Source organism: Balaenoptera physalus, assembly GCF_965194825.1.
Source record: "Balaenoptera physalus genome assembly, chromosome: 1".
NCBI classification, from domain to species: Eukaryota; Metazoa; Chordata; class Mammalia; order Artiodactyla; family Balaenopteridae; genus Balaenoptera; species Balaenoptera physalus.
The window spans coordinates 153,583,869-153,610,931 of NC_138882.1; the positions used below are offsets into that span (position 1 = coordinate 153,583,869).

The 27,063-nt window shown below is 40.6% G+C and overlaps 1 protein-coding gene and 1 pseudogene across 2 annotated transcripts in view; both read right to left on the bottom strand.

The window, feature by feature from the left end:
- RNF11 (ring finger protein 11) overlaps positions 1-7,902 on the bottom strand; it is a 34,669-nt gene extending 26,767 nt beyond the window's left edge. The window contains exon 1 of the mRNA XM_082431166.1: positions 7,323-7,902. Coding sequence (XP_082287292.1) covers positions 7,323-7,445 — 123 coding nt within the window. The 5' untranslated portion in view covers positions 7,446-7,902. The remainder of the gene's footprint in view (positions 1-7,322) is intronic.
- Positions 7,903-15,353: 7,451 nt separating this feature from the next.
- On the bottom strand, positions 15,354-21,919 carry LOC309644962 (serine/threonine-protein phosphatase 1 regulatory subunit 10 pseudogene; annotated as a pseudogene). The gene has a single exon. The product of its transcript is annotated as a serine/threonine-protein phosphatase 1 regulatory subunit 10 pseudogene (transcript).
- Between the last annotated feature and the right edge of the window lie 5,144 nt (positions 21,920-27,063).

The following is a 27,063-nucleotide window of genomic DNA, read 5'->3' on the forward strand; positions in this document are numbered from 1 at the left end:
GAGAAATGCAAATCAAAACTACAATGAGATATCATCTCACACCGGTCAGAATGGCCATCATCAAAAAATCTAGAAACAATAAATGCTGGAGAGGGTGTGGAGAAAAGGGAACACCCTTGCACTGTTGGCGGGAATGTAAATTGATACAGCCACTATGGAGAACAGTATGGAGGTTCCTTAAAAAACTAAAACTAGAACTACCATACAACCCAGCAATCCCACTACTGGGCATATACCCTGAGAAAACCATAATTCAAAAAGAGTCATGTACCAAAATGTTCATTGCAGCTCTATTTACAATAGCCAGGACATGGAAGCAACCTAAGTGTCCATCATCGGATGAATGGATAAAGAAGATGTGGCACATATATACAATGGAATATTACTCAGCCATAAAAAGAAATGAAATGGAGGTATTTGTAGTGAGGTGGATGGAGTTAGAGTCTGTCATACAGAGTGAAGTAAGTCAGAAAGAGAAAAACAAATACAGTATGCTAACACATATATATGGAATCTAAGGGGAAAAAAAGGTCATGAAGAACCTAGTGGCAAGATGGGAATAAAGACACAGACCTACTAGAGAATGGACTTGAGGATATGGGGAGGGGGAGGTGTAAGATGTGACAGGGTGAGAGAGTGGCATAGACATATATACACTACCAAACGTAAAATAGATAGCTAGTGGGAAGCAGCCGCATAGCACAGGGAGATCAGCTCGGTGCTTTGTGACCACCTAGAGGGGTGGGATAGGGAGGGTGGGAGGGAGGGAGATGCAAGAGGGAAGAGATATGGGAACATATGTATATGTATAACTGATTCACTTTGTTATAAAGCAGAAACTAACACCACTGTAAAGCAATTATACTCCAATAAAGATGTTTAAAAAAAAAAAAAAAGAAAGTCAAGTTCTCAGACCTTATGTACCAAGTACTCATTACCCCTATCTTCTCAAGTTACCCTATAATTAACTCTAGAATTAAACTGACACACAGACTGTCCTACTCTTAAAGGTGCTCATACATTCTTAATGGCAAAGAATCAGCCTTAATTAAAGGACATCCAGAGGGGTAGGTCATGCATAAACAAACAAAAACCTTGTAACAATGGTTACAAATAAATAGGCAAAGATATTTGCTTAGTTATTAAAAAAAAAAGAAGAGGCAAGCTGAGCTACACAGAACACAGACCAAACTCAAATGAAGATGAGGTAAACAGATTAACTTTCCCAAAGCTTATGCACATTATAAATTAGAAGTGATAGGACAAAACTGAATATAGTCAGATAAACTAGTTAATGTGGGAGAGAAAAATAGCAGAACCCTTTAAAGTACAAAAGCCAAACACTAAAGCACAGGATTCTGGGAACAATTTATAAAGAATCGAACAACCATAAGACTTCACACTCACAGAAAAACACAATAACTGATTTTCACATTTACTCAAGTATTTGAGTGCCTGCTATGTGAAAAGCACAGTTCTAGCAATGCAAAGATGAATCATCAGACTTGGATTCTAGTAGGGTACAGGCAACATTGTTATAAATAATTAAATTCAAATAGGAAGGGTAAAGAAGTGTCCTAAGAATGGTAAACAAAGTGCTAAATGAGTTCAGATTAAGAAGTTATTCATGTTGGGGGAGATCAGAAAAGGACTCATAACATTTGAGCTGGACATTGCAAGCTAAAATTTACATTGGGAATGATTAAGAGGAGTATTCTGGGCAACAGGAATAGAATGAGCAAAGGCAGAGGCTGGAAAGCAGAAGGCATATACAGAACATAGCAAACTTCAGTCTGACTAGAGTATAGGTTTTATACAAGACTACGAAAAGCTGGAAAAGTATAAAAGAAGCCAGATCATAACTCTGAATGCTACAACAGATCTTCAGTGGTGAGTCGGGAAGAATCATTAAGGATTAAGAGGAAAGGGAATCTGATTTGGATAGAATTTACTGAACAATAAATGGTTGGGGATGAAAGGCATGGGAGAAGAGGAGACATCAAATAGGTAATTGTGAGAGGTCATGTAGACCTCAGTTCCAGTGGTGACAGTATAAGAGGGAGAAGACAGAGTTCTAAGTTAGACACCAGGTGTCTACAATGTGTAAGGTACCATTCCACTCCACTGAGAAACTTTTAAAATCTTAACACATCATTCTCACTTTTAAGGAATTGGTAATCTGGAAAAATAATAAATGTTAAAGCACTGAGAGCTAATAAGATAATATATGATTTCCAGATAAATATTACAAACAGAAAATACTGCACTTGAAGAAATCAGGAGAGGGGAAAAAAATGGTCAGTGGAGGCTTTATTAAAGAGGTTGGAGTTGATCTGCACCTCAATGAAAAGGTAAAATTTCAAGAGGGGAGGGATAAAATTTCACATAAAGGGAGTTTTTTTTAAGTTAAATAATTTGTTTAATAAGAGCAAGATATGTGAGATACATTGAGGTACTTTCCAACAAAATAGTAAACAAAACACTAATACATAAAAAAAAAAAATTCAGGGCTTCCCTGGTGGCGCAGTAATTGAGAGTCCGCCTGCTGATGCGGGGGACGCGGGTTCGAGCCCTGGTCTGGGAGGATCCCACATGCCGCGGAGCAACTGGGCCCGTGAGCCACAACTACTGAGCCTGCGCGTCTGGAGCCTGTGCTCCGCAACAAGAGAGGCCCGCGCACCGCGATGAAGAGTGGCCCCCGCTTGCCGCAACTAGAGAAAGCCCTCGCGCAGAAACGAAGACCCAACACAGCCAATAAATAAATAAATAAATAAATAAATAAATAAATAAATAAATAAATAAATAAAACAGTAGGGACCACAGATTAATATGGGCACAACCAGAATGAAGGATCATGAAGTTTACTTTAAAAAAAAAAAAAAATTCAACTACCTGAACTTAACTTCATAAAGATACCAGAAAAACAAGGTATTATCACTATTACAGCTCTGAATGCTTAAAAATGAGTATTTTCTTATATTCTAGATCTTTAAACAAGAGGGGTTACTTTTAATGAGTTCTACAGGAGAGACTAAGCCTTAAAAAAAAAAAGTAACCTTCAGTGAGTTTGCAATATCCAAAATGTTATGTTTTGTTATCTGTGAAAGAAGTTCCTCAAGACACAACATAATCTGATAAACTCTCTTCATATTTTACATGTAAGTGATATGAACCAGGATATGAACTCAGACCCATCTGACTCCAAAACCAGAGCTACACTTGCACTCAGTGCTGTATTACCAATAATTTTTCTTCTGATTTTAAAACCTCAAGTGTATTAATCACAAAGTGCACGGCAGAAGGGATTAGTAAATCTCAAACTATATGACTACTGCAAAAGTGAGAGATACCGCTTTATTTATATATGTGTATATATATTCAGATTAAAGTACTGTAAAGCGCTTTTTTGTTGTCAATGAATATTAATTTAACAGGGTGCCACTCCTGAATTAGCCATGAGAAATGGGGGTCTTAGAGTGACTAGTGGTTTCTCAATCTGTTCACTTACACCTTTCAAAGCTGGGCTACCTACCTGGCCCTTTCCTCTTATCAACCCTCATTCCTCAGCCTTTCATGACTTATCCTCCCTCTCACAACCCTTCTAAGACTGCCCTTGATGGGCAGATTTCCTCTGTATTCTTTTTAAACATTCAGGAAGGAAAGAGTAGACAGCATGCCAAATTTCTTTGTTTTTTACCTTCTAATTCAAGAAAAGCTCTAACCTCTTCCCTCCAATTTCTTTAAGGACAAAGATTTAAGTCCTTTCTCACAAAATAAACATTTTGTTATAGAATATAAACAAGGTGAAAAAAACCTATTTTATCAATAATTATTTTAAACCAATTCCTATATTTAATATTATTGGGATTTGATTTTTGGGATTGATTCCTTAAAAATGATCCATTATAAAGGAAAAGGCACTAGGAATGTGCATAATTCTTATAAAACATTCTACTGCACTTGCCTCAAAATAAATATATTAATTCATTTAAAAGAAATCCAGTCATTCAACCAACAACTGAGTGCCTAATGTGTGCCAGGCACTATTTAGGCACTTGGGAAACAACAATTTTTTAAAAACTCCCCTTTCCTCAGGGAGTTTACCGCCTAGCAGGAGGAGACAGATAATAAACAATAAATATAATAAGTAAAGATAATGTGTTAGAAAGTGATAAATGCTATGGGGAAAAACAGAACAGGGTAAGCGAGAATTCCAGGGTGCCAAGGCAAGTGCACCTTTAAATAGGGTGGTCGGAGAGGGTGTAAGAAGGTGTCATTTGACTAAAAACTTGAAGGTAAGGGAGTAAGCCATGATGATACCTGGGGGAAGAGTACTCAAGGCACAGAAAAAAACAGAGTAAAGGTCCTGGAGTATCCTAGAAACAAGGAGACCAGAGGAAGCCAGCAAAGGGCAGAGTAGTAAGAGGTGTCGTAAGAGCTATGTATGGGAGCAGAGGGTATAGATCATGTAGGGTTTATGGGACACTAAGGAACTTGGCTTTTACTTTGAACGAAATGAGGATCCACAGAAAGCTGAGTAGAGTGCCATGATCTGTTTTACCATAATCACTCTGGATGATGGGTTAAGCATAGACTAAAGGGAGGGTAAGGGTGAAAGCAGGGAGACCAGTTAGGAGGCTACAAAAGAAACCCAGGAGAGAAATATGTACTTCCCATCAACTTTGACCACAGTAGTGCAGTGCTTACATTTAAGCATAAATAGATAAAACAAATCTCAGATCCTGCTAATAAGAAATAACTGGACCTTACAGAAGATTTTTATATAGAGCTCTTGGCATATAGATAAATTGTACATCTTTTCTTTTAACCACTCACTACAGAGAAATACCAGATGTGTTCCTTTATAATCAGTTATGCCCTCTATGAATTTTTAAAAAATCCTACTGTAACTGAGACTATTCTTTAAGGAAATAAGCCAATATTTCTGTAGCTCTGTCAATTATACACTATTTTTGAAGAAACAAGTCACTTCTATCCACTGAAAATATAAATCATTTACCTTGGATTAGTGTTTCTCAGACCACCTGATTTACATTCCTAAAAACCTCAATTCCTTCACGTAAGACAAATTTCTACAAAAGTTTCTTTTTATGCTTCTATCTTTAAACAAATTACTTCTTTCAAATTGATGCCAAATTTGCATATCAGTATCTGGGTCGTTCATTTCAGGAAATGGCAACCACAAAAAACTCCCGCTGTCACAAACAACATGTTTCAAAAAACGTTCCTTCATGACACCAAAAAAACTCTCATCATCTTATCCTCCTGGAAAAGGCAAATTCCCATAAATTCTAAAGAAGTTATTCTTAACACTGTATTTGTCATAAGGATATAAGAGAAAGAGTGTAGAAAGTCAAAGATATTTGACTTGCCTAGAAGGGGGCTAGGGAACATGGAAGGAGATTTTGAAATAAAAACTCATACCTCTAAAAAAATTTGCTTATGAAACTGAAATAAGCACACTGTCCTATAGCATTTATGAAGGAAACCAAGAGTGAAATATAAACTATTTACTTGCTTCAAAGACTCAGAAAAACATCTAGACTTAGCTTGGATTTTTTAAGAGACTTCCCTTGTGACAATTCTTTGGAAGAAATGGGTGTGTAAATTTACAAAACAACTGAATTCAAATTCATTAATTCACTCAACATTTAAGTGCTTATGTGCCAGAAATTGCACTAAGCACGGGGGACATAGTCCCTGTTCGCAAGGGCTTACAGTCTTCACTTACTCCAGTTACTAAGCATCTACTATGAGCCAGATGCTGCATATACAACAAACAGGAAACAGGGTCCCTACCTGCATGCAGCTTATACTGGAGGAGGGAAATGCCTCAAGAATGAGACACACATCTAACTAAACAAGGATAACATTCAAGTGTTAAATGGGCTGCTTATGAAAGTGTGGACACTTCCTTCAGGGGGGACACAAAGAAGGGAGTAACGGATTCAGGGTGAGAGGGAGGGGAATGTAGGGACTTCAGATAGAGTTGAGTCCTCAAAGAGGATTACGTGTTCACCGCTGACCTTGGGTGAAGGGCTCCAAACAGAGGGGGCAACTGGAGCTAAGGCAGAGAGGTGTGAACAGGCTGTTGTATTTGATAGGCCTGGAATATGAATGTGAGAGAGAAATCATGGAGACTTCTGTATGCCACAATTAAAAGACTGGACTTTATTGGCATATATGAAAGGCCCCTGAAGGGCTTTATTCAGAAAACCAGCATATGTGATCAGGTTTTTCTGGTGTGGTGAGACACTGATTTACATAGGAATGAGAAAAGAATAACACTAGATAATGATGTCACCACATGAAACAACAAAGGAGACTGCCCAGTTTGAAAATTAAACCCCATTCATGAAAAAAATTAAGCCACTTAACTATCCAAGCCCTTCTGGGGAAAAAGTTTTTAATCAGCATCATTTAAAATTGAAAAAGTAGAGGAAAGGTTTATATATATTACGGATTATAACATCTGCATATCTATTTTGAGTTTTCTAAAGCGGTCTTTAGCTCTTTATTGTGTAAAGATATCTGGAGCTGCTGATTGCTGTACAAAAAGCAGTGAAGCTATTTAGAAGACAAGTCTTTGATACAAAGGGAGAACCACGAGTAACAGAAGGTATTTCTCAAGTAAGGTTTGAAGGTTTCCAAAGTTCAAGATAAGCAAGTTCTCTTAAGTCAGCGCGTTTAAAAGGTGTGTCATAGGGGTGGAGCAAAAGGAGGGATTAAAAATTAATATAAACATATATATAAACAAGTAACTCGATGTTGCTGGAACCAAAATCACTACTTGGAAATCTCCTCCCAAGCAGAGGGAGAAATGAACGCCTACCAGATCCAATGAATACAGACAGACAGGAGGGAGGAGAGAACGATCACACTTGAAAGTATAAACGGGGGGGAGGGGGTAACCACCTATCCAGAACCCAAAATCCAGCCGGCGATGCGATGAGGAAATCATCTCCAAACCTTACAGTTCAGACATAAAGGCAGGAAAATATCACTTCCAAACTCCACCATCTAACCACCAGCCACAGGCCAAGGGGATATCACACATACTCGAATCCCAGAACTCAAGGACAAGTACCATCCCCACGCAGTGCTTGAGGGGAGGTGAAGGATTCCCCCTATCCTGAGGGTGGGGAGCAATCACCCTCATACCCAGCCCTAAGGGGGTCAGTGCCCCTCAGGCCAGGTGTTGCCGAGGCCAGGGGCAGTGACAGCCCCGAAAATCCCACAATCTCAGCCAGAGCTGCCCCTACTCCTCGCACCCCCGTTCCCCAACACACACCCTCCCCTACCTGATATGGCGGCGGCGGCTCCTGATCCGGCTCCGTCCCCTCGCCAAAGCTAGCCCGGTCGGACTGAGACTCGTGAAGCAAGGAGATGTCATCCGAAGTGGGGGACTTGAGGCAGTTCCCCATCTTCCGGGGCTGGGGTGTGTGATCTGGGGAAGGAAGAAAGCAGTAGCGGGGTCGTTCGCACGCTCCGCGGTCAGCCTCGGTCAGCGAGGTGGGGTCGGGCGGCAGGCCGGGGCTCAGGCGGCGACGGCTAACCCGCCCCCCGGCGCCGCCGAATAGCCGCTCATGCCAGCCCCCGGGGTTGGGGGCTTAAGGCTGGGCCGCGGTTTCCCTAGGGTCGCGGCGGTAGCCTCCTACGAGGCGGCGGCGGCGGCGGCGGCGATGGGGGGGGGGGCGGGGAGACGAAGCACTTCCCCACCCCGCCCCCCCGCGGGGCGGCGGCGGCCACGGAGCTGCTGGGCCTAATCCAGGTCAGGAGCGGGGGGGCGCGGCCGTCGCGGCTCCCTCAGCTGCTGCCTCAGCTGCTGCTGCCCCCGCCGACGCCGGAGCTGCAGCCGCGGGCCTCATCCTACTCCGCCTGAAAGCGGCGGCGGCGGCCAGAACGAGGCCAGCTGCGGCCCTGCGTCACGCCGCCGTGCGTTCTCTGGTCCCGCCCCCGGCGCTGGGAGGCGTGGGCGGCTCTCAGCTGCGCGTCCCCCCCTCCCCCCCCGCCTCTCTCGCCTTCTCCAGTCCCCAGCAGCTGTTCTTGGGCCTGCGTCAGTTTCTGCTTCTCTGACAGTCTGAGACGTGACTCCGAAACCTCTCCTGCGTCTCCCGTGCCTCCCCAGACGCACTGCGCCCACCTCGCTTGTCTCAGCTCTTACCTGTGCGCTGTTTTGACAGTCTTCTCACCATCGTCAGCCAAGTGATCTATTTTTAAACCCGTATCTGAATGGATCACTCCCATGATTAAAATGTTAAAAGGTTTACCATTTATCCCTTCAGAATAGAGTCCAAACTCACTAATGAACCTTCCCTACTTCCCCAGTCACTTCCTAAACCTCCTACATCACAGCCAGAAAGATTCTTCTACCAATTGTTCTCTTTCTTTCCATTCCCACCACCATAGTACGAGCTACCATCATTTCTCTACTGTAATACTTTGAACTCTTTCCCCTGCATTCACCATTGCTCCCATTCAATCCACTATTTGTACAGTTGAGTTATCTTTTTTAAATATAAATATGATCATGTCATTCCCCTAGGGGGAATTTAAGCCTTTTAAAACCTTCAATGGCTTCCCAATGCTGTTATGACTAAGTATTAATTGTTAAATTGTTTACAAATCTGGCTACCTCTCCAATCTCATTAGCGGCATTGTTCCCTGCATATTCTAAACTCTAGGATGTCTAAATAAAGTAGTTTCAGTTATCTAGAGAACTAGTCCCTCTGGCTGAGGCCTTTACCCATATTTTTTCTCTGACAGAAACTCACTTCTTCCCACTCCTGACCTTATACCTCCCATTAAGGTAAACTTTATCCCCACTTGTCTTCCTAGACTCAACTTTGGTACCCCTGGGAAGCCTCTCCTAACCCTCCAGTCTGGGTTAGTTGCCTCCTCTGTGCTCTCAGTCCCTGAGCATCTCTCTGTCACAGCCTGATCAAGCTGAATCATCTGTACCTCCTCTGTGCAAGGCCTGGCACATTGCCTAAGGCAATGTAGGCTTTCTTCTTGGTTGAATGAACAAAGAGCTCAAGAAGCAATGTATGTAAAGGAAGGAAATAAGAAAGATGAGAATGTTCCTAATATTCATTCAACAAGAGACTAAAATTGGGTCTTGACTCCATTTCTTTCATTCATCATTTACTGATTTTTTTTTTTTCCGTAGACCCTATGCTAGGCACTAGGGAAACCTGGCTAGTTCCTGATGGAGCCCAGAATCCAGCTGGGAAGACAAGTAAACAGATGAGTTCTTCTGTCACCCACCACCAAAGGTTTTTAGAGGGCACAGAAGGGAGTGATTAGACCATTGGGTGAGGATCAGAAAGGATTCTTGGAAGCAGAACTGTGTCAAACTGGCATGGGCCTAAGTGCTCTAACTTTGGAGTCCCTATTCTATAAAATCACATATTTTATTTAAATGTACTCATATCTCATATTAAATATAACCATTTTGCTATTTACCCTCTTTTCCAAGACTTGCCTTCCTTCCTATTAATGGCTCCCACCTAAATAGGTGTATCCCTAATGCCATGTTTTTTATCAGAATCTTTCACACATCCCCAAGAATCATTACTTAATTCTCTGGCTTGGACAAATAAAATTATTGGATCATTTGGGAGGAAATTTTCAGGCATTTGCCTCTTTTCTCCTATTGCCATTTTCCTTGTCCCCTCTGAACTATTGTGACAACTTCTTAATGAAGCCCTTACCTCTGCACCATCAATCCATTCTCCACACTACTGCCATGAAAAATGTAATCAGAGAGCATTCATAGACTTGTGGTTCAGAAATTTAGCATGGCATTAAGACCTTGAACCATTTGGTCCCATCCTGATCTCCCATGTGACTCTGACTCCAACCAGGCATCCTATATTCCAGCCATATCACACTACTTACCATGCCCTCAGTTTTCACTGTGCTTTTCCACTTCTGATCTTTTGCCATCTTTTGCCATGCTGTTCCCTTCTGTTGAAATCCAACTATCTTTTAAGACCCTCCTTAAATACTATCTTCTTCATGTAACTGTCCTTTATTTCACTTAGTTGGAATATATATAACTATATAAAATAAATGGGATCTATTATTGTATTATATTGTGTATATCTATATAACATGTGAATATTTTAACATAATTCATATATATATATAAACAGATATGTATGTATATATGTGTGTGTATATATATATATATATATATATATATATATATATATATATATATATAAAATCATAACTTCCACTTATTAGCCTGAGCCTTGAAAGGTTAATGTTGACATTCCTGTTTTATAGGAATAGAAACATGGCTATTCAGGGGTAAAGCCAAGATTTGAATTATATACCAGTTGCCTTTATTAGGTTGTGGGAGGGAACTACAACTTTTTTTCATCCTGATATTCTTTTCTCAGTGTATAAAAACAAGAAAGTGGGGGAAGACTTATCTTGAATGCCTTTAGCATCTACATGTACCTTTGTAAGGAAGTAGTTATTCAGTGATCTTTCTTCCTAATCCAAATTTAGAAAGGAGCCCTTGGGAAGTGTCCTGTAGACCAGAGAGTGTGATCTAATCACAAAATGTAATTTTAAATAAAAAAAGTAACCAAGACTATTGAAGTGACAAAGACTCTCCTAGACCCAACTCTAGTCAGGCTCCTCTAAGCCCTCAAGGCCCTAACCTTGGGTTCTGTGCTTAGCCCACTTATTCCAGTTTTAGCAAGATTCTAGCTGAGTTAGTTTAGCCAGAATCCCCCTCCCTCAGTATCTGACCACCTTGGCCTGCCTTCAGCAGAAATCCTATCAATGGATTTAGCCAGAATTCCCTTTTAACCCTGATGTTTCCTCTTTGTAATTTTCCATCCACTTTCTCCCACCCTATTCCTTGCCCATAAATCCCCCCTTGTCCTTTTTGTATAATACAGAGTGAACTCCAGTTCTATACTGAGGTTTCTCTTCCCCTTTTGCAATAGGTCCTGAATAAAATTTGCCTTCACTGCTTTAACTTGTCTGGTTCTGGTTTTCTCTGACAGCAGGAGATCTAATGCAGAAGCCGATATGAAAATCTAGTACCCTCTGTTGAGCCAGATTTTTTAAAATAGTCTTTATCTTTTTAGACCAGTTTTAGGTTCACATGAAAATTGAGCAGAAGGTACAGAGATTTACCATACACCCCTGCCCCTGTACATGCATAGCCTCTCCCATTATCAACACCCTGCACCAGAGTGGTACATCTGTTACATTGATAAGCTATCACACAAAATCCTTGCTTAAGTTAAGGTTCACTCTCGGTGCTGTACATTCTATGGGTTTAGACAAATGTATAATGATGTGTATCTACCATTATAGCATCATACAGAATAGTTCCACTGCCCTAAAAATCTTCTGTGCTCAGCCTATTCATTCTTCCCTTGCCCCTAACCCCTGGCAACCACTGATTTCTTAACAGACTCCAGAGTTTTACCTTTTCCAAAATGTCATATATTTAGAATCATACAGCATGTAGTCTTTTCACATTGGCTTCTTTCACTTAAATGAAAACTAAGGTTCCTCTGTTTCTATCCATGGCTTGGTAACTAATTTCTTTTTAGCACTGAATAATATTCCACTCTCAAGATGTCCCACAGTTGATTTATTCATTTATCTACTGAAGGACGTTTTAGTTGCTTCCAAGTTTTGGCAATTATGAATAAAGCTGCTATAAATATCTGTGTATAGGGTTTTTTCCCAATTTTTTTACTGTAGTAAAATACACTTAACATAAAATTTATCACCTTAACCATTTTTAAGTGTACAATTCAGTATTTAATACGTTCATAATATTTTGCAGCCATTACCACCGTTCATCTCCAGAATGCTTTTCATCTTGTAAAACCAAAACTACCCATTAAACAATAACTATCTTTTTCCCCTCCCCTCAGCTCCTGGTAATCACCATCCTACTTTCTGTCTCTATGATTTTGACCACTCGAAGTATCTTATAGAAGTATAATCATACAGCATTTGTCCTTTTGTGACTGGTTTATTTCATTCAACATAATGTCTTCAAGGTTCATCCATGGTATAGCATATTGCAGAATTTCCTTCCTTTTTAAGGCTGACTGCTGTAATATTCCATTATATGTATATACCACATTTTGCTTATCCATTCATTCATTGATGAACACTTGGGTTGCTTCCACACTTTAGCTACTATCATGCTGCTATGAACATGGATGTACAAATATCTCTTCAAGACCCTAATTTCAATTCTTTGATTATACACCCAGAGTGGAATTGCTGTATTATATGGTAATTCTATGTTTAATTTTTTGAGGAACTGTCATACTGTTTTTTCACGGTAGCTGTACCATTTTACATTCCCTCAAACAGTATGTTTGCAGGTTTTTATGTGAACATAAGTTTTCAACTAATTTGGATAGTACCAAGGAACACAATTGCTGGATTGTATGGTAAAAGTGTGCTTAGTTTTGTAAGAGACTACTAAACTGTCTTCCACAATGGCTGTACCATTTTGCATCCCCACCAGCTATGAATGAGTGTTCCTGTTGCTCCATAGTCTCACCAGCTTTTGATGTTGTCAGTGTTTGGGTTTTGGCTATTCTAATAGATACATAGTAGTATCTCATTGTTATTTGATTTCCATTTCCCTTAAATTTTCCTTTCATATGCTTATTTGCCATCTGTATATTTTAATTGGTGAGGTGTCTGTTGAGGTTTTGGCCCATTTTTAAAAAGGGTTGTTTATTTTCTTGTTGTTGAGTTATAAGAGTTCTTTATATATTTTAGAGGACAGTCCATTATCAGGTATATCTTTTGCAAATATTTCTTCTCAGTCTGAAGCTTGTATTTTCATTCTTTTGAAAGCGTCTTCTGCCCAGCAGAAATTTTTAATTTTAATGAAGTCCAGCTTATCAATTCTTTCTTTCATGGATTGTATCTAAAAAATCATCACCAAACCCAAAATCATCTAGATTTTTCTCTTATGTTATCTTCTAGGAGTTTTATATATTTGTATTTTACATTTAGATGTGATCCATTTTGAGTTAATTTTTGTGAAGTGTGTAAGGCCTGTGTCTAGATCCATTTTTTCACATGTGGGTGTCTAGTTGTTCTAGTACTATTTGTTGAAAAGATTATCTTTTCTCCATTGTATTGCCTTTTCTCCTTTGTTAAAGATCAGTTGACTATATTTATGTGGGACTATCTGGGCTCTTATTATGTTCCACTAATCTGTTTGTCTATTCTTTCACCAATAACATACTGTCTTCATTATTGCAACTTTATAGTAAGTCTTGAAGTTGGGTAGCATCAATCCTCCAACTTGTTCTTCTTTTTCAATAATCTATTGGTTATTCTGGGTCTTTTTGCCTCTCCATATAAACGTTAGAATCAGTTTGTTGATAACCTCTAAATAACGTGCTGGGATTTTCATTGGGATTGCATTGAATCTATAGATCAAGTTGGGAAGAACTGACATCTTGACAATACTGAGTCTTCCTATCCATGAATATGGACTATCTCTCCATCCACTTAGTTCTTCTTAGATTTCATTAATCAAAATTTTGTAGTTTTTCTCATATAGTTCTTATACATATTTTATTAGGTATGTATCTAAGTATTTCATTTTGAGGAGTGCTAATGTTAAGTGACATTGTGTTTTTAATTTCAAATTCCACTTGTTCATTACTGTTTATATAGAAAAGCAATTGACTTTTGTATGTTAACACTGTATCCTCCAATCTTACTATAATCACTTATTAGTTCCAGGAGGGGTTTTTTGTTGATTCTTTTGAATTTTCTATAGAGATAATCATGTCTTCTATTAACAAAATCAGTTTGATTTCCTCCTTCTCAATCTGTATAACTTTGATTTCCTTTTCTTTTTTTTTAACTTTTTATTTTATATTGGAGTATAGCTGATTAACAATGTTGTGATAGTTTCAGGTGCACAGCAAAGGGACTCAGCCATACATATACGTGTGTCCATTCTCCCCTAATTATTTCTTTTTCTTGTCTTATTGCATTAACTAGGACTTCCAGGACAATGCTAAAAAGCAGTGGTGTGAGGGTACATCCTTTCCTTGTTCTTTATCTCAGTGGAAAATCTTCTCACTAATGTTGGAATCTCACCATTCAGTATAATGCTACTGCAGGTTTTTTTGTAGATATTCTTTATCCCATTGAGGAAGTTCCCCTCTAGTCCTAGTTTACTGGGAGTATTTATCATGTATGGGTGTTGGATTTTGTCAATGCTTTTCCTACATCTATTAATATGATCATGTGATTTTTCTTCTTGAGACTGTTAAGGTTGTGATGTAATGGATTATATTAATTGATTTTCAAATGTTGAACGAGCCTTGCATACCTGGGGAAAATGTCACTTGGTATATAATTCATTTTATACATTGTTAGATTCTATTTACTAATATTTTGTTGAGGACTTTTTACATCTATGTTCATGAGAAAGACTGGTCAGTTTTCTTTTCTTGTAATATCTTTCTCTGGTTTTGGTAATTATAGTAATGCTGGCCTCATAGGATGAGTTGGAAACTATTCCTGCTGCTCTATCTTCTGAAAAACACTGAGAGAATTGGCATAATTTCTTACTTAAATGTTTATTTTATTTTTTCAAATTTATTTATTTATTTTTATTTTTGGCTGCATTGGGTCTTTGTTGCTGCTCATGGGCTTTCTCTAGTTGTGGCAAGTGGGGGCTACTCTTGGTTGCAGTGCGTGGGACCCTCATTGTGGTGGCTTCTCTTGTTGCAGAGCACAGGCTCTAGGCGTGCGGGCTTCGGTAGTTGTGGCATGTGGGCTCAGTAGTTGTGGCTCATGGGCTCTAGAGCGCAGGCTCAGTAGCTGTGGTGCACGCACTTAGTTGCTCCGCAGCATGTGGGATCTTCCCGGAGCAGGGCTCGAACCCCTGTCCCCTTCATTGGCAGGTGGATTCTTAATCATTGCACCACCAGGGAAGCCCCTTAACCATTTTTAAGTGTACAGTTCAGTGGTTTTAAATACCTTCACATTGTTGTACAGCCATCACCACCATCCATTCCCATACCTCTTTTCATCCTGTAAAACTGAAACTTAATAGGTATAGCGATACCTATTAAAAAATAACTCTCTAGTTATCACTGTGCACAAGCATTCCAATTTCTCCACATCCTTCTCAACACTTGTTGTTTTCTGTTTTTTTGATAGAAGCCATCCTAACTAGTGTGAGGTCATATCACATTATAGTTTTTTTTTAATATTTATTTTTATTTATTTATTTGGTTGGGCTGGACCTTAGTTGCGGCTTGCTGGCTTCTTTTGTTGTTGTTGTTTTTATATTCTTTTTTTCTTTTGTTTTGAATTTTATTTTTTTATACAGCAGGTTCTTATTAGTTATCTATTTTATACATATTAGTGTATATATGTCAATCACAATCTCCCAATTCACAACCCCTGCCTCCCCCCCCCACCGGCTGGCTTCTTTAGTTGAGGCACCTGGGCTCCTTAGTTGTGGCTTGCGGGCTCCTTAGCTGCAGTTCGCCAGCTCCTTAGTTGTGGCATGCATGTGGGATCTAGTTCCCTGACCAGGGATCGAACCCAGGCCCCCTGCACTGGGAGCGTAGAGTCTTAACCCCTGCACCACCAAGGAAGTCCCTACATTATAGTTTTGATTTACATTTTCCTAATGATCAGCAATGGTGAGCATCTTTTTGTGTGCTTCTTGGCTATTTGTATATCTTCTTTGGAGAAATGTCTATTCAAGTACTTTGCCCATTTTTGAATCAGGTTGCTTTTTTATTGTTGAGTTTTAGAAGTTCTCTATATATTCTATATATTAATGCCTTATCAGATAAATGATTTGCAGATATTTTCTCCCATTCTGTTGTTTTCCTTTTTACTCTGTTATAGTGCCTTTTGATGCACAAAATTTTAAATTTTTCATAAAGTACATTTGTCTGATTTTTCTTTTGTTATTTATGTTCTTAATTCATAGCTAAGAAATCATTTCCAAGTTCAATGTTGTGAAGCTTTTGTCCTATGTTTTCTTCTAAGAGATTTATTCTTTTAGGCTTTACATTTAGGTCCATGATCCATTTGGAATTTTTTTATATTATGTTAGCTAAAAGTCCAACTTCATTATTTTGCATATGTATATACATTTTTCCCAGAATTATTTGTTGAAAAGACTGTTCTTTCCCCATTGAATGATCTAGGGACTCTTGTCAAAAATCATTTGACCATATATATGATAGTTTATTTCTGGGGTCTCTATTCTATTCCATTGGTCTATATGTCCGTATTTATGACAGTACCACACTGTTTTGGTTACTGTAGCTTTTTAGAAGTTTTGAAATCAAGAAGCATGAGTCCTCCAGTTTTGTTCTTCTTTTTCAAGATTGTTTTGACTGTTTGTGGTCTCTTGAGATGTCATGTGAATTTTAATATGCTTTTTTTCTATTTTTGCAAAAAAAAAATGTAGTTGGTATTTTGGTAGGGATTACATTGAATCTGTAAATTGCTTTGGGTAATATTGACATTTAAACAATATTAAATCTTCCATTCCATAAATACAAGATGTGTTTCCATTTATTTATGTCTTATTTAATTTCTTTCAGCAATGTTTTATAGTTTTCATTGTACTTAACCTCCTTGGTTAATTCTTAAGTATTTTACTCTTTTTGATGCTATTGTAAGAGGATTTTTTTTTGTAACTTCCTTTTCAAATTGTTCATTCTTAGTATGTAGAAATGCAACTGATTTTTGTGTTGACTTCGTATCCTGCTTTTTTGCTGGATTAATTAATTAGTTCTAACAGGGTTTTTTTTTTCAGGGGGGGAATCGTTAGGATTTTCTACATATAAGATTACACCATCTGCAAATAGAGATACTTTTACTTCATTCTTTCCAATTTGGGTGCTTCTATTTCTTTTTCCTTGCCTAATTTCTCTGGCTACCACTTCCAGTGCTATGTTGAATAGAAGTGGTGAAAGTGAGCATCCATCCTTACCTTGGTCCTGATCTTAGATGAAAAGCTTTCAGTTCTTCACCACTGAGTATGATGTTAGCTGTGGGTTTTCATATACAGCTTTTGTTATATTGGGGTCATTTCCTTATATTCTTAAGTTTGAGTGTTCTGTATCATGAAAGGGTGTTGAATGTGACAAATGCTTTTTCTGTGCCAGTTGATATGATTATGTGGGTTTCTCCCCCTTCATTCTGTTAATGTGATGTATTGTACTGATTGATTTTCATATAATGAAACATCCTTGCATTCCAGGAATAAATTGCACCTGGTCATGGTGTATAATCCTTTTAATATTTTGTTGAATTTGCTTTGCCAGTGTTTTGTTGAGGATTTTTGCATCAATGTTCGTAAGGGATATTGATCTTTAGTTTTCTAATAGTATCTTTGTCTGGCTCTGGTATCAGGGTAATGCTGGCCACACAGAATGAGTTAAGAAGTGTTCCCTCCTCTTCAATTTCTTGCAAAAGTTTGGGAAGGATTGGTGTTTGTTCTTTTTAAAATGTTTGGTAGAATTCAACAATGAAGGCATCAGGAAGGGGGTTTTCCTTCGAAGGGAGATTTTTGGTTGTGAATTCAATCTCTTTACTCATTATAGGTCTATTCAGATTTTCTGTTTATTTGTGATTAAGTCTTGGGTTATTTTTCTAGTAATTTGACCATTTCATCTTGGTAATCCAATTTGTTGCTATATACTTGTTGATAGTAATCTCTTATAATCCTTGTTATTTCTGTAGAATCTGTAGTTATGTCCCCACTTTCATTTCTGATTTTAGTAATTTGAGTCTTTTCTCTTCCTTTTTGGTCCCTCTAGCTAGAGGTTTGTCAATTTTGTTGATTTTTTGAAGAAGCAACTTTTTGTTTCATTGATTTTTTTCCCATTGTTTGTATATTCTGTTTCATTTATCTCTGCTTTATCTTTATTATTTCCTTTTTCTTCTGCTAGCTTTGGGTTTAATTTGTTCTTCTTTTTCTAGTTCCTTAAGTTGTACAGTTAAATTGTTGATCTGAAATCTTTATTTTTTTAAATGTGTTTATAGCTACAAATTTTCCCCTTAAAACTGATTTCACTGAGCCCTATAAGTTTTGGTATGTGTGTTTTGCCAACTATTGTTGTAGAGTGTACTATTATTTTTTAATAAGCTGCTTCTCTTTCCACTGTTTATTATTAATATACAAAATATACAAAGCAAAAGAAAAAGAAAATACTCATCCTCAAATCCACTGTGGCTCTAACCCAAGACTGTGCACAAAATCCAACCAATGCACTGTTTTCTTAGAAAACAACTGATGCTGAGACAAGTGAAGGAGAGGGCTGTGGGAGGACAAGTCATCTTATTGAATCCACCCAGGAAAGCACTTGGTGGGGATTCAGAGGTGGCTGACAGGGCAAGGGAGCTGGAGGCCTCACACTGACAAGGTTCCAGGTGGAGGCCAGGAGCATGCTAACTCCCAGAGGAGTGCAAGTAGTGTGACTGTCAGGCCCAGCACACTGGGCTTCAGCTGATAGAAAGCTGGTCTCACTGAAATGTTTTACAGTTTCCAGAATGAGCTGTAGACCACCATCAATGGCCTCACCTATGCAAGCTGAAACTTTCACTGGATGCCAGTATGAATTTGCCATCATTGAACCTAGCAGACCCATGATGCAAACTTGGGTATTCACAGAAGATTGCAAAGTGTTACTTGAGAAAGGACTCAGAATGTAAGGCTTGTGTCAGAGGAGGAGTGGACATGTTGTGTATTCCAGAACTCAAATCCAGCTGGATTGAGCCTTCTCAGTGCAGTAAGATACACAATACCCCTTTTGCCATCTCCCCACCCCATAAGGAAGAATGAATTTGACTGGGATGATTTCATAAGTGCAGCTGATCCTGCATCAGAGTTCTGTGTGCATGTGGAGGACCCACAGTAGGAGAGTAGAGGTATTCTCCAGGATAACCAGCTTTAGGTTCTCAGGTAAAAAGGGTAATACCAGAAAGGGGCTTGGGATACAGGGCAAATCTCCTCAAAAAGTGAAGGCAACTGGGTCTCCTCTGAAGCAGTCCAAGGTACAGAATGTGTCCAGTCTCTCTCCTCCCCAGACTGGAGGAAAATATGTACATCAATGTGCACCAGTGATCAGAAAACCCACAGGAACCCAGGCAGGTGGGCCCTGAGGGGGCCAGCTCATCAGCTGGGGAAAAGGGAAAATGGGCCTCACAGAAGCCATAAAAATGTGGAAGGAGCAAGGCTACAGTCCATAGGGCTGTGTGTGGATGGGGCGGGCAGGTGGTTCCCTAGGGCAGGAGGGGCCATTGACACTCGGGTGGTAGAAGGCACAGTTGTTCTCATAGCAGCAGTTGCTATGAGAACATCATGATATGTCAACAAACAGGGCAGTTTGACATGTCTCCTCCATGGCTGTGGCCTCCATCATGCCCTTGGTGATCCCCTCCTCCATGGCCAGGGCCATCATAGCCACGGTACTTACGAGGGGGTGGCCTTCGATGGTCGTGGCCTCAGTGACCAGGGACATAATGAGGCCGGTGGCCATGGGGCCCCCCATATCCAGGGCCTTCATAGGGCTGATGTCCATCACCAGCACCCATTCCTCCACCAGGGCCTTCATGGAGCCCATTCCCACCGCCTCCAACCATGCCTCCACCATGGCCCCCTCGTCCATTTGGGGGTCCTCCTCCAGAGCAACCTCCTCTGGTCCCTCAGAATGGAAGAGGAGGAAGAGTTTCATTTCCTCCTTGGCCACTATGGCTTCTATGGGATGGTCCAGGACCTGGTCCTGGTACCCCCAGCGTCAGGCCACCCTGCATGGGGACACCTGGATCATCCTAGAAGAGATTGCACTGCCCCCAGGGAGGGGTTGGGGGACCCAGGAGACATGGACCACTGGCCCACCAGGGCCCCCAGGGCCTCCATGGGGACCTGGCATAGGTCCCCTAGGTCCAGGGGGGGAAGTGCTGCATGCCCTTGGGGGCTCCCCGTAGAAAACCATTGGCTATCAGATCAGGGCCTAGGAGTCTGTGTGGCACCGGCATCTGCTTGACCTTGTCTGAATAGTCTGTTTGCTTCAGCAGTTCCTCTGCGGGATGACTGTTAGGGCTACCCATGATGGAGGGACGATCTCCTGGACATCGATGCCTCCTCCTCCAGAACCCTGGGGGCTCTTCCCGGCACCCATGTTTTCCATAAGATCGTCCAGAACAGAAGGCAACTTGGAAACACTTACCCCGTCGGGTGAACCACAGCCCACCCAACCTAATAGGCTCCAGGGTCTCAACATATGGGGTTTTATCCATGGAACATTCCTCATCTAGGGGGATGAATTTTGGAGGGATAGGCTCATAGGGCTCAGGATCAGGATTGTGAGGACTTTCCTTGCTCAGGAAGAGCTCCTGAAGGATCCCTTTCTCCTGCTCAGCCTGGATGTACTACTGATCCTGGCTACTGCTTCCAGGGGTGATGAGAGGTGAGAGCAGCACAGGAGCCAGGGGCACACCCAGGGCACATTCTCCTCCATGTTGTTGTCGCTCAGACACCAGGCTATCTCAAACGCCTGTTGGTCTGACAGTATCTCTCACTTAGCTGACTCGCCAAAGTCCTTGATCTTATTCACATTTACTCGTTCAGTTTCATTCAGTTCAAAATAGAAATACTCTCTGTTTGCCCTCCTCAGGTCACGTCACAGTTTTCCTCTTCCTGCCCTTCTGGGTCAGCTGGCTAGGATCTCCACTGGCTTTGCATCCCAAGCTTCTGGTTCCAAAGAGGCGGTATCCATGAGTTCTGGGACTTCAACAGGGGGAACTGGGGTCCCTGGACGTTCTGTGTCCATAGCCTCAGAAGGAGGTGCTGGCTCTGGGGAAGAAGGTTTGCTGTGCTTGGTTCTGTGCTTGTTTTCCGTGCTTGTTTTCCATTCAAACGGGCTTGACTTGGCAGCTGTGGGTGACAGCACCTTCTTCTTCTTCTTAATTTTGATGCCTGGAACAGGTGCTGAATTGAGCGCATCCAGAAAGCCCAGGCCCTCCATAGGCTATGGTGGGATGACCTTCACTTTGATCTCTTTGGTGGCATTGGGTGTCATGTTGAGTGGCTTGTATTTCTTCTCTGCAAGGGGTGCAGCATCTCCTGGGGCAGCTGTGGAACTCTGACACTTGAGGGAGATGGGTTTAAGGTTGTACTTGTCAGAAACCACCACTGCACTGGCATTCTTCTTTACAGGCACCAAAGACGGGGTCTCCAGCTCTAGCCTAGTGGAAAGGAATGTGACGTGACTGGGCACCATGGTTCAGAGAGACCTGGGCTTCTCCCTCTTCTTCTCTGGGGCCTCCTCAGTCTGAGTCTCAGCCTTCGCCTCAGTCAAAGTTCACTCAGGAGGGGTGGTTCAACTCTTTCCCTCTTCTTTCCGTTTCTTCTTATCTTTCTCAGCAGGCTGGGTACTGCTCTGGGAGTGGATGACAGTCATTCAGTCACTGATAAGGACTGAGGCCAATTTCCAGAGGTCTTCATCCTTACTTGACTTGCTCAGTTGCTTCACCAGTTTGGCTGTGTTGTGCTGGTTGAGATGGTCAACAGTGAGTGGTAGATGCTGCAGCGTCAGCAGAATTTGCTGCAAGAGGGGAATGTTGTTGGTTGTCTTTGAGTACTTCAGCCAATTGTTAAGAAACTTGTAACTACCAACATCAGTAAACTTGACCAATATTTCTAGTGAACAGGTCTGCAGGAGAGTGTTCAAGTAAATACGACTCACTATCTTTCATGCTTCCTTTATCATACTGAAGATCTTCAAAATCCCATCCACACTCTTGACTTCCCCATCTCAGTTAAGGAAGCTATCCAGCTTCCTTAAGTTTAAGGAGGCTCTTTGGGGTCTATGGGACCCGAACCCATGATCGAGGTTTTATCGGGCTTGGGGTGGAGGGGGTTAAAATTTGGGGGAAAAAAATAAAACAACCAACCAGAACCCAAAACTCAATTATTTGGGGGGCCTCATTGGATCAAAAATTCTCTTTAAAAAAAACTAAGGCCAGCTCAGTATTCATCCCTCCCACCACCAACTCCATTTAGGGAGGGGGGTTGTAGAAAAAAAGTTCTGAGTGGATTCAAAAAAGTAAACGCTGGATGAGTGAATTTGGGTGTGTTTGGGAAGGGAGGGTTGTTAATTATTTTTGAAGCTATGTGGTGATGGTCCTTCAGCCACAGATTTCAAGTCCCAGGCAGAGTGGGCTGGTGGGGTGGGCAAGATAGGTGGGAAGGGGCAGAAGAAGACACAAGTGGTTGGGCTTGTGGCTGCTGTTTTTCCTCCCCTGACACCCTCAGGTTCCTTTCAAGGTCTTCGATGTTGCTGCGGTTTGTTTCTTTTATCCTTGTGGTCGTCCTGTCTTTCTCTGAGAAAATTCAAACCTCCAAAAGAACCCCAGAAGCGAGCCTTCTATTTCTCCCTTCAATTCCATCAGAAGGAAAAGAAAAAAATGTGGGGGGGAGGAAATAGGGGTGCCAGCCCTTTAAATCCCCTGGAATTTAGCTATATGGGTAGGAGCTTGCAACAGGGTGGGATGCGCAGCAACAACTGCCTGCCTCTTTGTCTGCACCTCTGTGGTCAGAAGCAAATCTTCCCCTAAAAGTTGTAAGCAAGCCTTCAATAGACTCCAGAGTTCCAAATAGTTACATGAGGCAGATTCTGCTAGTGAAGTTGTTGTGTAGGTGGGAAGATAGAAACCTGGTGCTTTCTACTTTGCCGTCTTCCCAGAATCCTCTCTTGCTAACATTTTGTCCTCTGAAGCATGAATTGTGGTGATTACAATCTTTACAGTAAAACCAGGACCTAAAACTGCCAGTAGTCCTCTTTCGGAGTTTCATTCTAAAGGAAATTTTTAAATAAAAAATAAATACATAGGGCTTCCCTGGTGGTGCAGTGGATAAGAATCCGCCTGCCAATGCAGGGGACACGGGTTCGAGCCCTGGTCCGGGAAGATCCCACATGCCGCAGAGCAACTAAGCCCGTGTGCCACAACTACTGAGGCTGCACTCTAGAGCCCATGAGCCACAACTACTGAGCCCTCATGCCACAACTACTGAAGCCCGCGTGCCTAGAGCCCGTGCTCTACAACAAGAGAAGCCACTGCAATGAGAAACCCGCGCACCACAATGAAGAGTAATCCCCGCTCGCCACAGCTAGAGAAAGCCTGAGCAGCAATGAAGACCCAACACAGCCAAAAATATAAATAAATAAATAAATAAATAAATATATATATATATATATGTGTGTGTGTGTGTGTGTGTATATTTCACTGACAGACAATCTCAGAAACAATGATCCAAATGTTTGATCATAGGGAAATATTAAGTAATTGTGTATTTACTCCAAGAGGTATTTTCTAAAATGGTAACTCTCTACATTACTTTCTGTTCCATTGCCTTGCTTTAATTTGCTTTATAGCACCTGACATTTGAATTGTTTGTTGTATGTCTCTCTCACTGGCATTAAGTCCTCAGGGTAAGAGCTTTGGCATATTCATTATTGAATCCTTGTCATCTAAAATAGAACCTGGCAAATTATAAGAACTAGGTAAATATTTGTGGGGTATATGCATGAATGAAACATGAAATTTTGGGGGGACATACTATTCAGTAAAAAGTGCAGAAAATAAAATGAAACAATTAAAACAATAAAAAATGACACACGTTGACAGAGTTTGGAATTTAGGAACTTGGAGACAATGGTCACCAAGGTTATGTGGAGAAATGAAAAACAGTTTACACGATAGGAGACAGGATTGTCGGCAATGTTTTCTCCCTTCTTTCTCTTTATTCCTGGTGTTAGTGTTTCAAAATGGTCTGTGCACTGAAAAAAAACAACTTTAAAAAAAAGTCATTTTCCTGAGGCAGATGAAAGTATGGATAGAATATTACGCTTGCCAAACTTATTCCTGAGAAATTGGGCTCTATATTCCAGGTAGGAAAGAACAGTCCCTGGAGCTTTCAGAGAGAGGAAAATAAAGACAAAGAAGGAGAATGATCTGTTTAGTGTTTGAACAGTAAGTCACAGAATACTTTATAATTAAAGGATGTGGGGAGCAGGGGACAGAAACTAGCTTCTCTGGTCTGTTCCTACAGGCTCTATTCTGAATTTAACAATAGAACACCAATAACTAGCCAAAACCAGAACATAGAGTCACACATTCTGTACATGTCACAAAGGTGCCAGAGGCAGGAAACAAGTGGCAGCTGATATTCAGGCACTGCTCTACTCTCCAAGCCACTGAAACCTGGTGTGAGCCTGTATCTGCCCAGAGGATGTACGTTTTTCTAATTTTCACAAAGGCATTGCAGGGGACAGGTATTGGAATGGGTCTTTGACTTAGCATGTTGGAGTCTGTTGCCAAGTAAAATACCTCTTTGTTGAACCACATCAATCTCCACTCCACTAAGGACTAAGGTCAGGCTTAATATGTAGGCTTCAAATAACCATATGAAAAGGCAGGATGAATATTTATGACACACAGTCTGTTACCCAGACTTGCACACATGTTGGAAAACTGGAGTTTATATGCTGGATGTAAATATAGAACATTAAATGACCTTATCTTCCTCTGATCCTATTGCCATGATTTAATGAAGAAACAGGGTGGGAGGGTTGCAAATAGAAACAGAGAAAGAAAAGATTTGGAGTCAAAACTCTTAGAATCAATAGGAAAAACATTAGGTTGAAATGAAGTCTCCAATCACCTTCTCCCTATACCTCTCTGACTACCTCAGGAAAAAAATCATTAAAATAATTTCAGGCTTGTACTCCTCACATTCTCCACATCAATCACGTGAACTCCTCAATGTTTCCCAAACATACCATGCTCTCTCACCCCGCCTCTTCTTGGCCCATGCCTAGAAAGTCTTTCACTGTCTTCTCTTCTCAGCAAATTCTCTTCAGCTTTTAAAACTCAGCTCTAAGGTTATTTCTCTAGCAAGCCTTCCTGATATTCCCTCTTTCCCATTGTAGATATTCCCTCCCTCTTCGGTGTTCCCCCAGCATTTGGCATAACTCTCTATTAGTATCTAGCATTATCTGTGAACATATCTACTAACTTCATTAGACTGTGGGCTATCCTAGAATAGAAGATAATGTTTATATCCTGCTCAGCATCTAACATGGTACCTAACAGACAGCGGCATTTCAGAAATGTTTCTTGGATCATGAATGAATGAAAGAATGAATGAGTGCTATGACCCATGCATGCATCTGAAGGCAGAAGACCTGGGTTCAACTCTTTGTTTTACTGCTAACTTTCTTTATGTGGCAGATTAAATATGGCCACAAATTCTTTGATGCTTCTTCTGTTAAGAGATGATGTCCATATACTTTCCCCTTGAATCTGAGCAGAGTCTGGAACTGCTTTAGCTAATAAATAAAATACAGCAGAAATGACATGGCCAGTTTCCAAGCCCAGGACTTAAAAAACTGGAAGCTTCCATTTCCTATCTCTTGGAACACTGCCTCTTGGATACCTTGGGTGTCAAGTAAGATGTTTGACATCCCTTCTGGACACACTTCATGAACAGGCTTTGAGACTACATGCAGAAGAGAAGGACCTGACTGAGCCCAGCCTTCAAGAGAGGGACAAAGAGAAGGCCTTCAAGAGAAGGTTAAATCTAGCCTTCCAGTTGCCCTTGCCAATGTCTCAGTCATGTGAGTGAAGCTATCTTGGACCCTTCAGACCAGCCCAACTGCCAGCTGAATATCAACTGACCCCAGTTCACTTCATGTGGAGCTGAAGAACTGGTCATTCAAGGCTTACCTCAAATATTGACACACAAAATCGAGAGATATAATGATTTTTTTTTAAAGCTACTAAGTTTTGGGGTGGTTTGTTAGGCAACAACTGATAACCACAACAGAAGTTGCTAACTGGGAACTGGGCACTCCTATAACCCAAAACCCCAAACATGTGACATTGGTTTTGAGACCGGGCAATGTGTGGGGACTTGAAGGGCCTTGAGGCATCTGTCAGTGAAAGCTAGAAAGACTTGAAGGAGGTGTTGGCGATCACTTTCAGAACAGTAAAGGAATTGTTACTGGAAGCTGGACAAAGGTTTGGCAACAAGGTTACTTGTGGTAACAGGGAAAATAGAAAGATACCTAATGAATTTGAGGATCTGTTTGGCGAGTTTCCAGGCAGAAAGTCCAAAGTGTCAGCTGGCTTTTTCTAGCTATTTATAATGAAATATGAGAAGAGAGAGGTAAACTAAAAAAGGACCCAGGATAGTATTTCCAGGCAGCACAAGAATCTCAATGGAAAAAAATGGCCTCATAGTAAAGATCAGCTCTAAGGTGTTACCAGCAAAATGAGATCACAAGGTAAAGACAAGTTGAGGATGCAACTGTAAAATCCTTTGTTAAGACCTCAGAAAGATTTTTTTAATTGAGGTAACATTGGTTGATAACAGTCATGTGTATAACATTATATTTAGACTTCTATATACACTACAGCATACTTACCACCAAAAGTTTAGTTTCCATTCACCACATACAGCTGATCCCCTTTACTCATTTCACCCTCCCCCCATACCTCTTCCCCTCTGGAAACCACTACTTTGTTCTCTGTATCTACGTGCTTGATTTTATTTTACTTTTTTTTAATATTCCACATATGAATGAAATCATAAGTTGTTTGTCTTTCTCTCTGGCTTATTTCACTTAGCCTAATACCCTCAACGTCCATGCATTGAGACAAATGGCAAGATTTCATCTTTTTTATGACTGAGTAGTATTCCACTGTGTGTGTGTGTGTGTGTGTGTGTGTGTGTGTGTGTGTCTATATATATATATATATATATATATATATATATATATATATATACATGTATACCACATCTTTATCCATTCTTCTGTTGATGGGCACTTAGGTTGTTTCCATATCTTAGCTATCATACATAATGCTGTAATGAACATAGGGGTACGTGTATCTTTTCTAATTAGTGTTTTCATATTCTTTGGATAAATACCCAGTAGTAGAATAGCTGGATCATATCATAGTTAT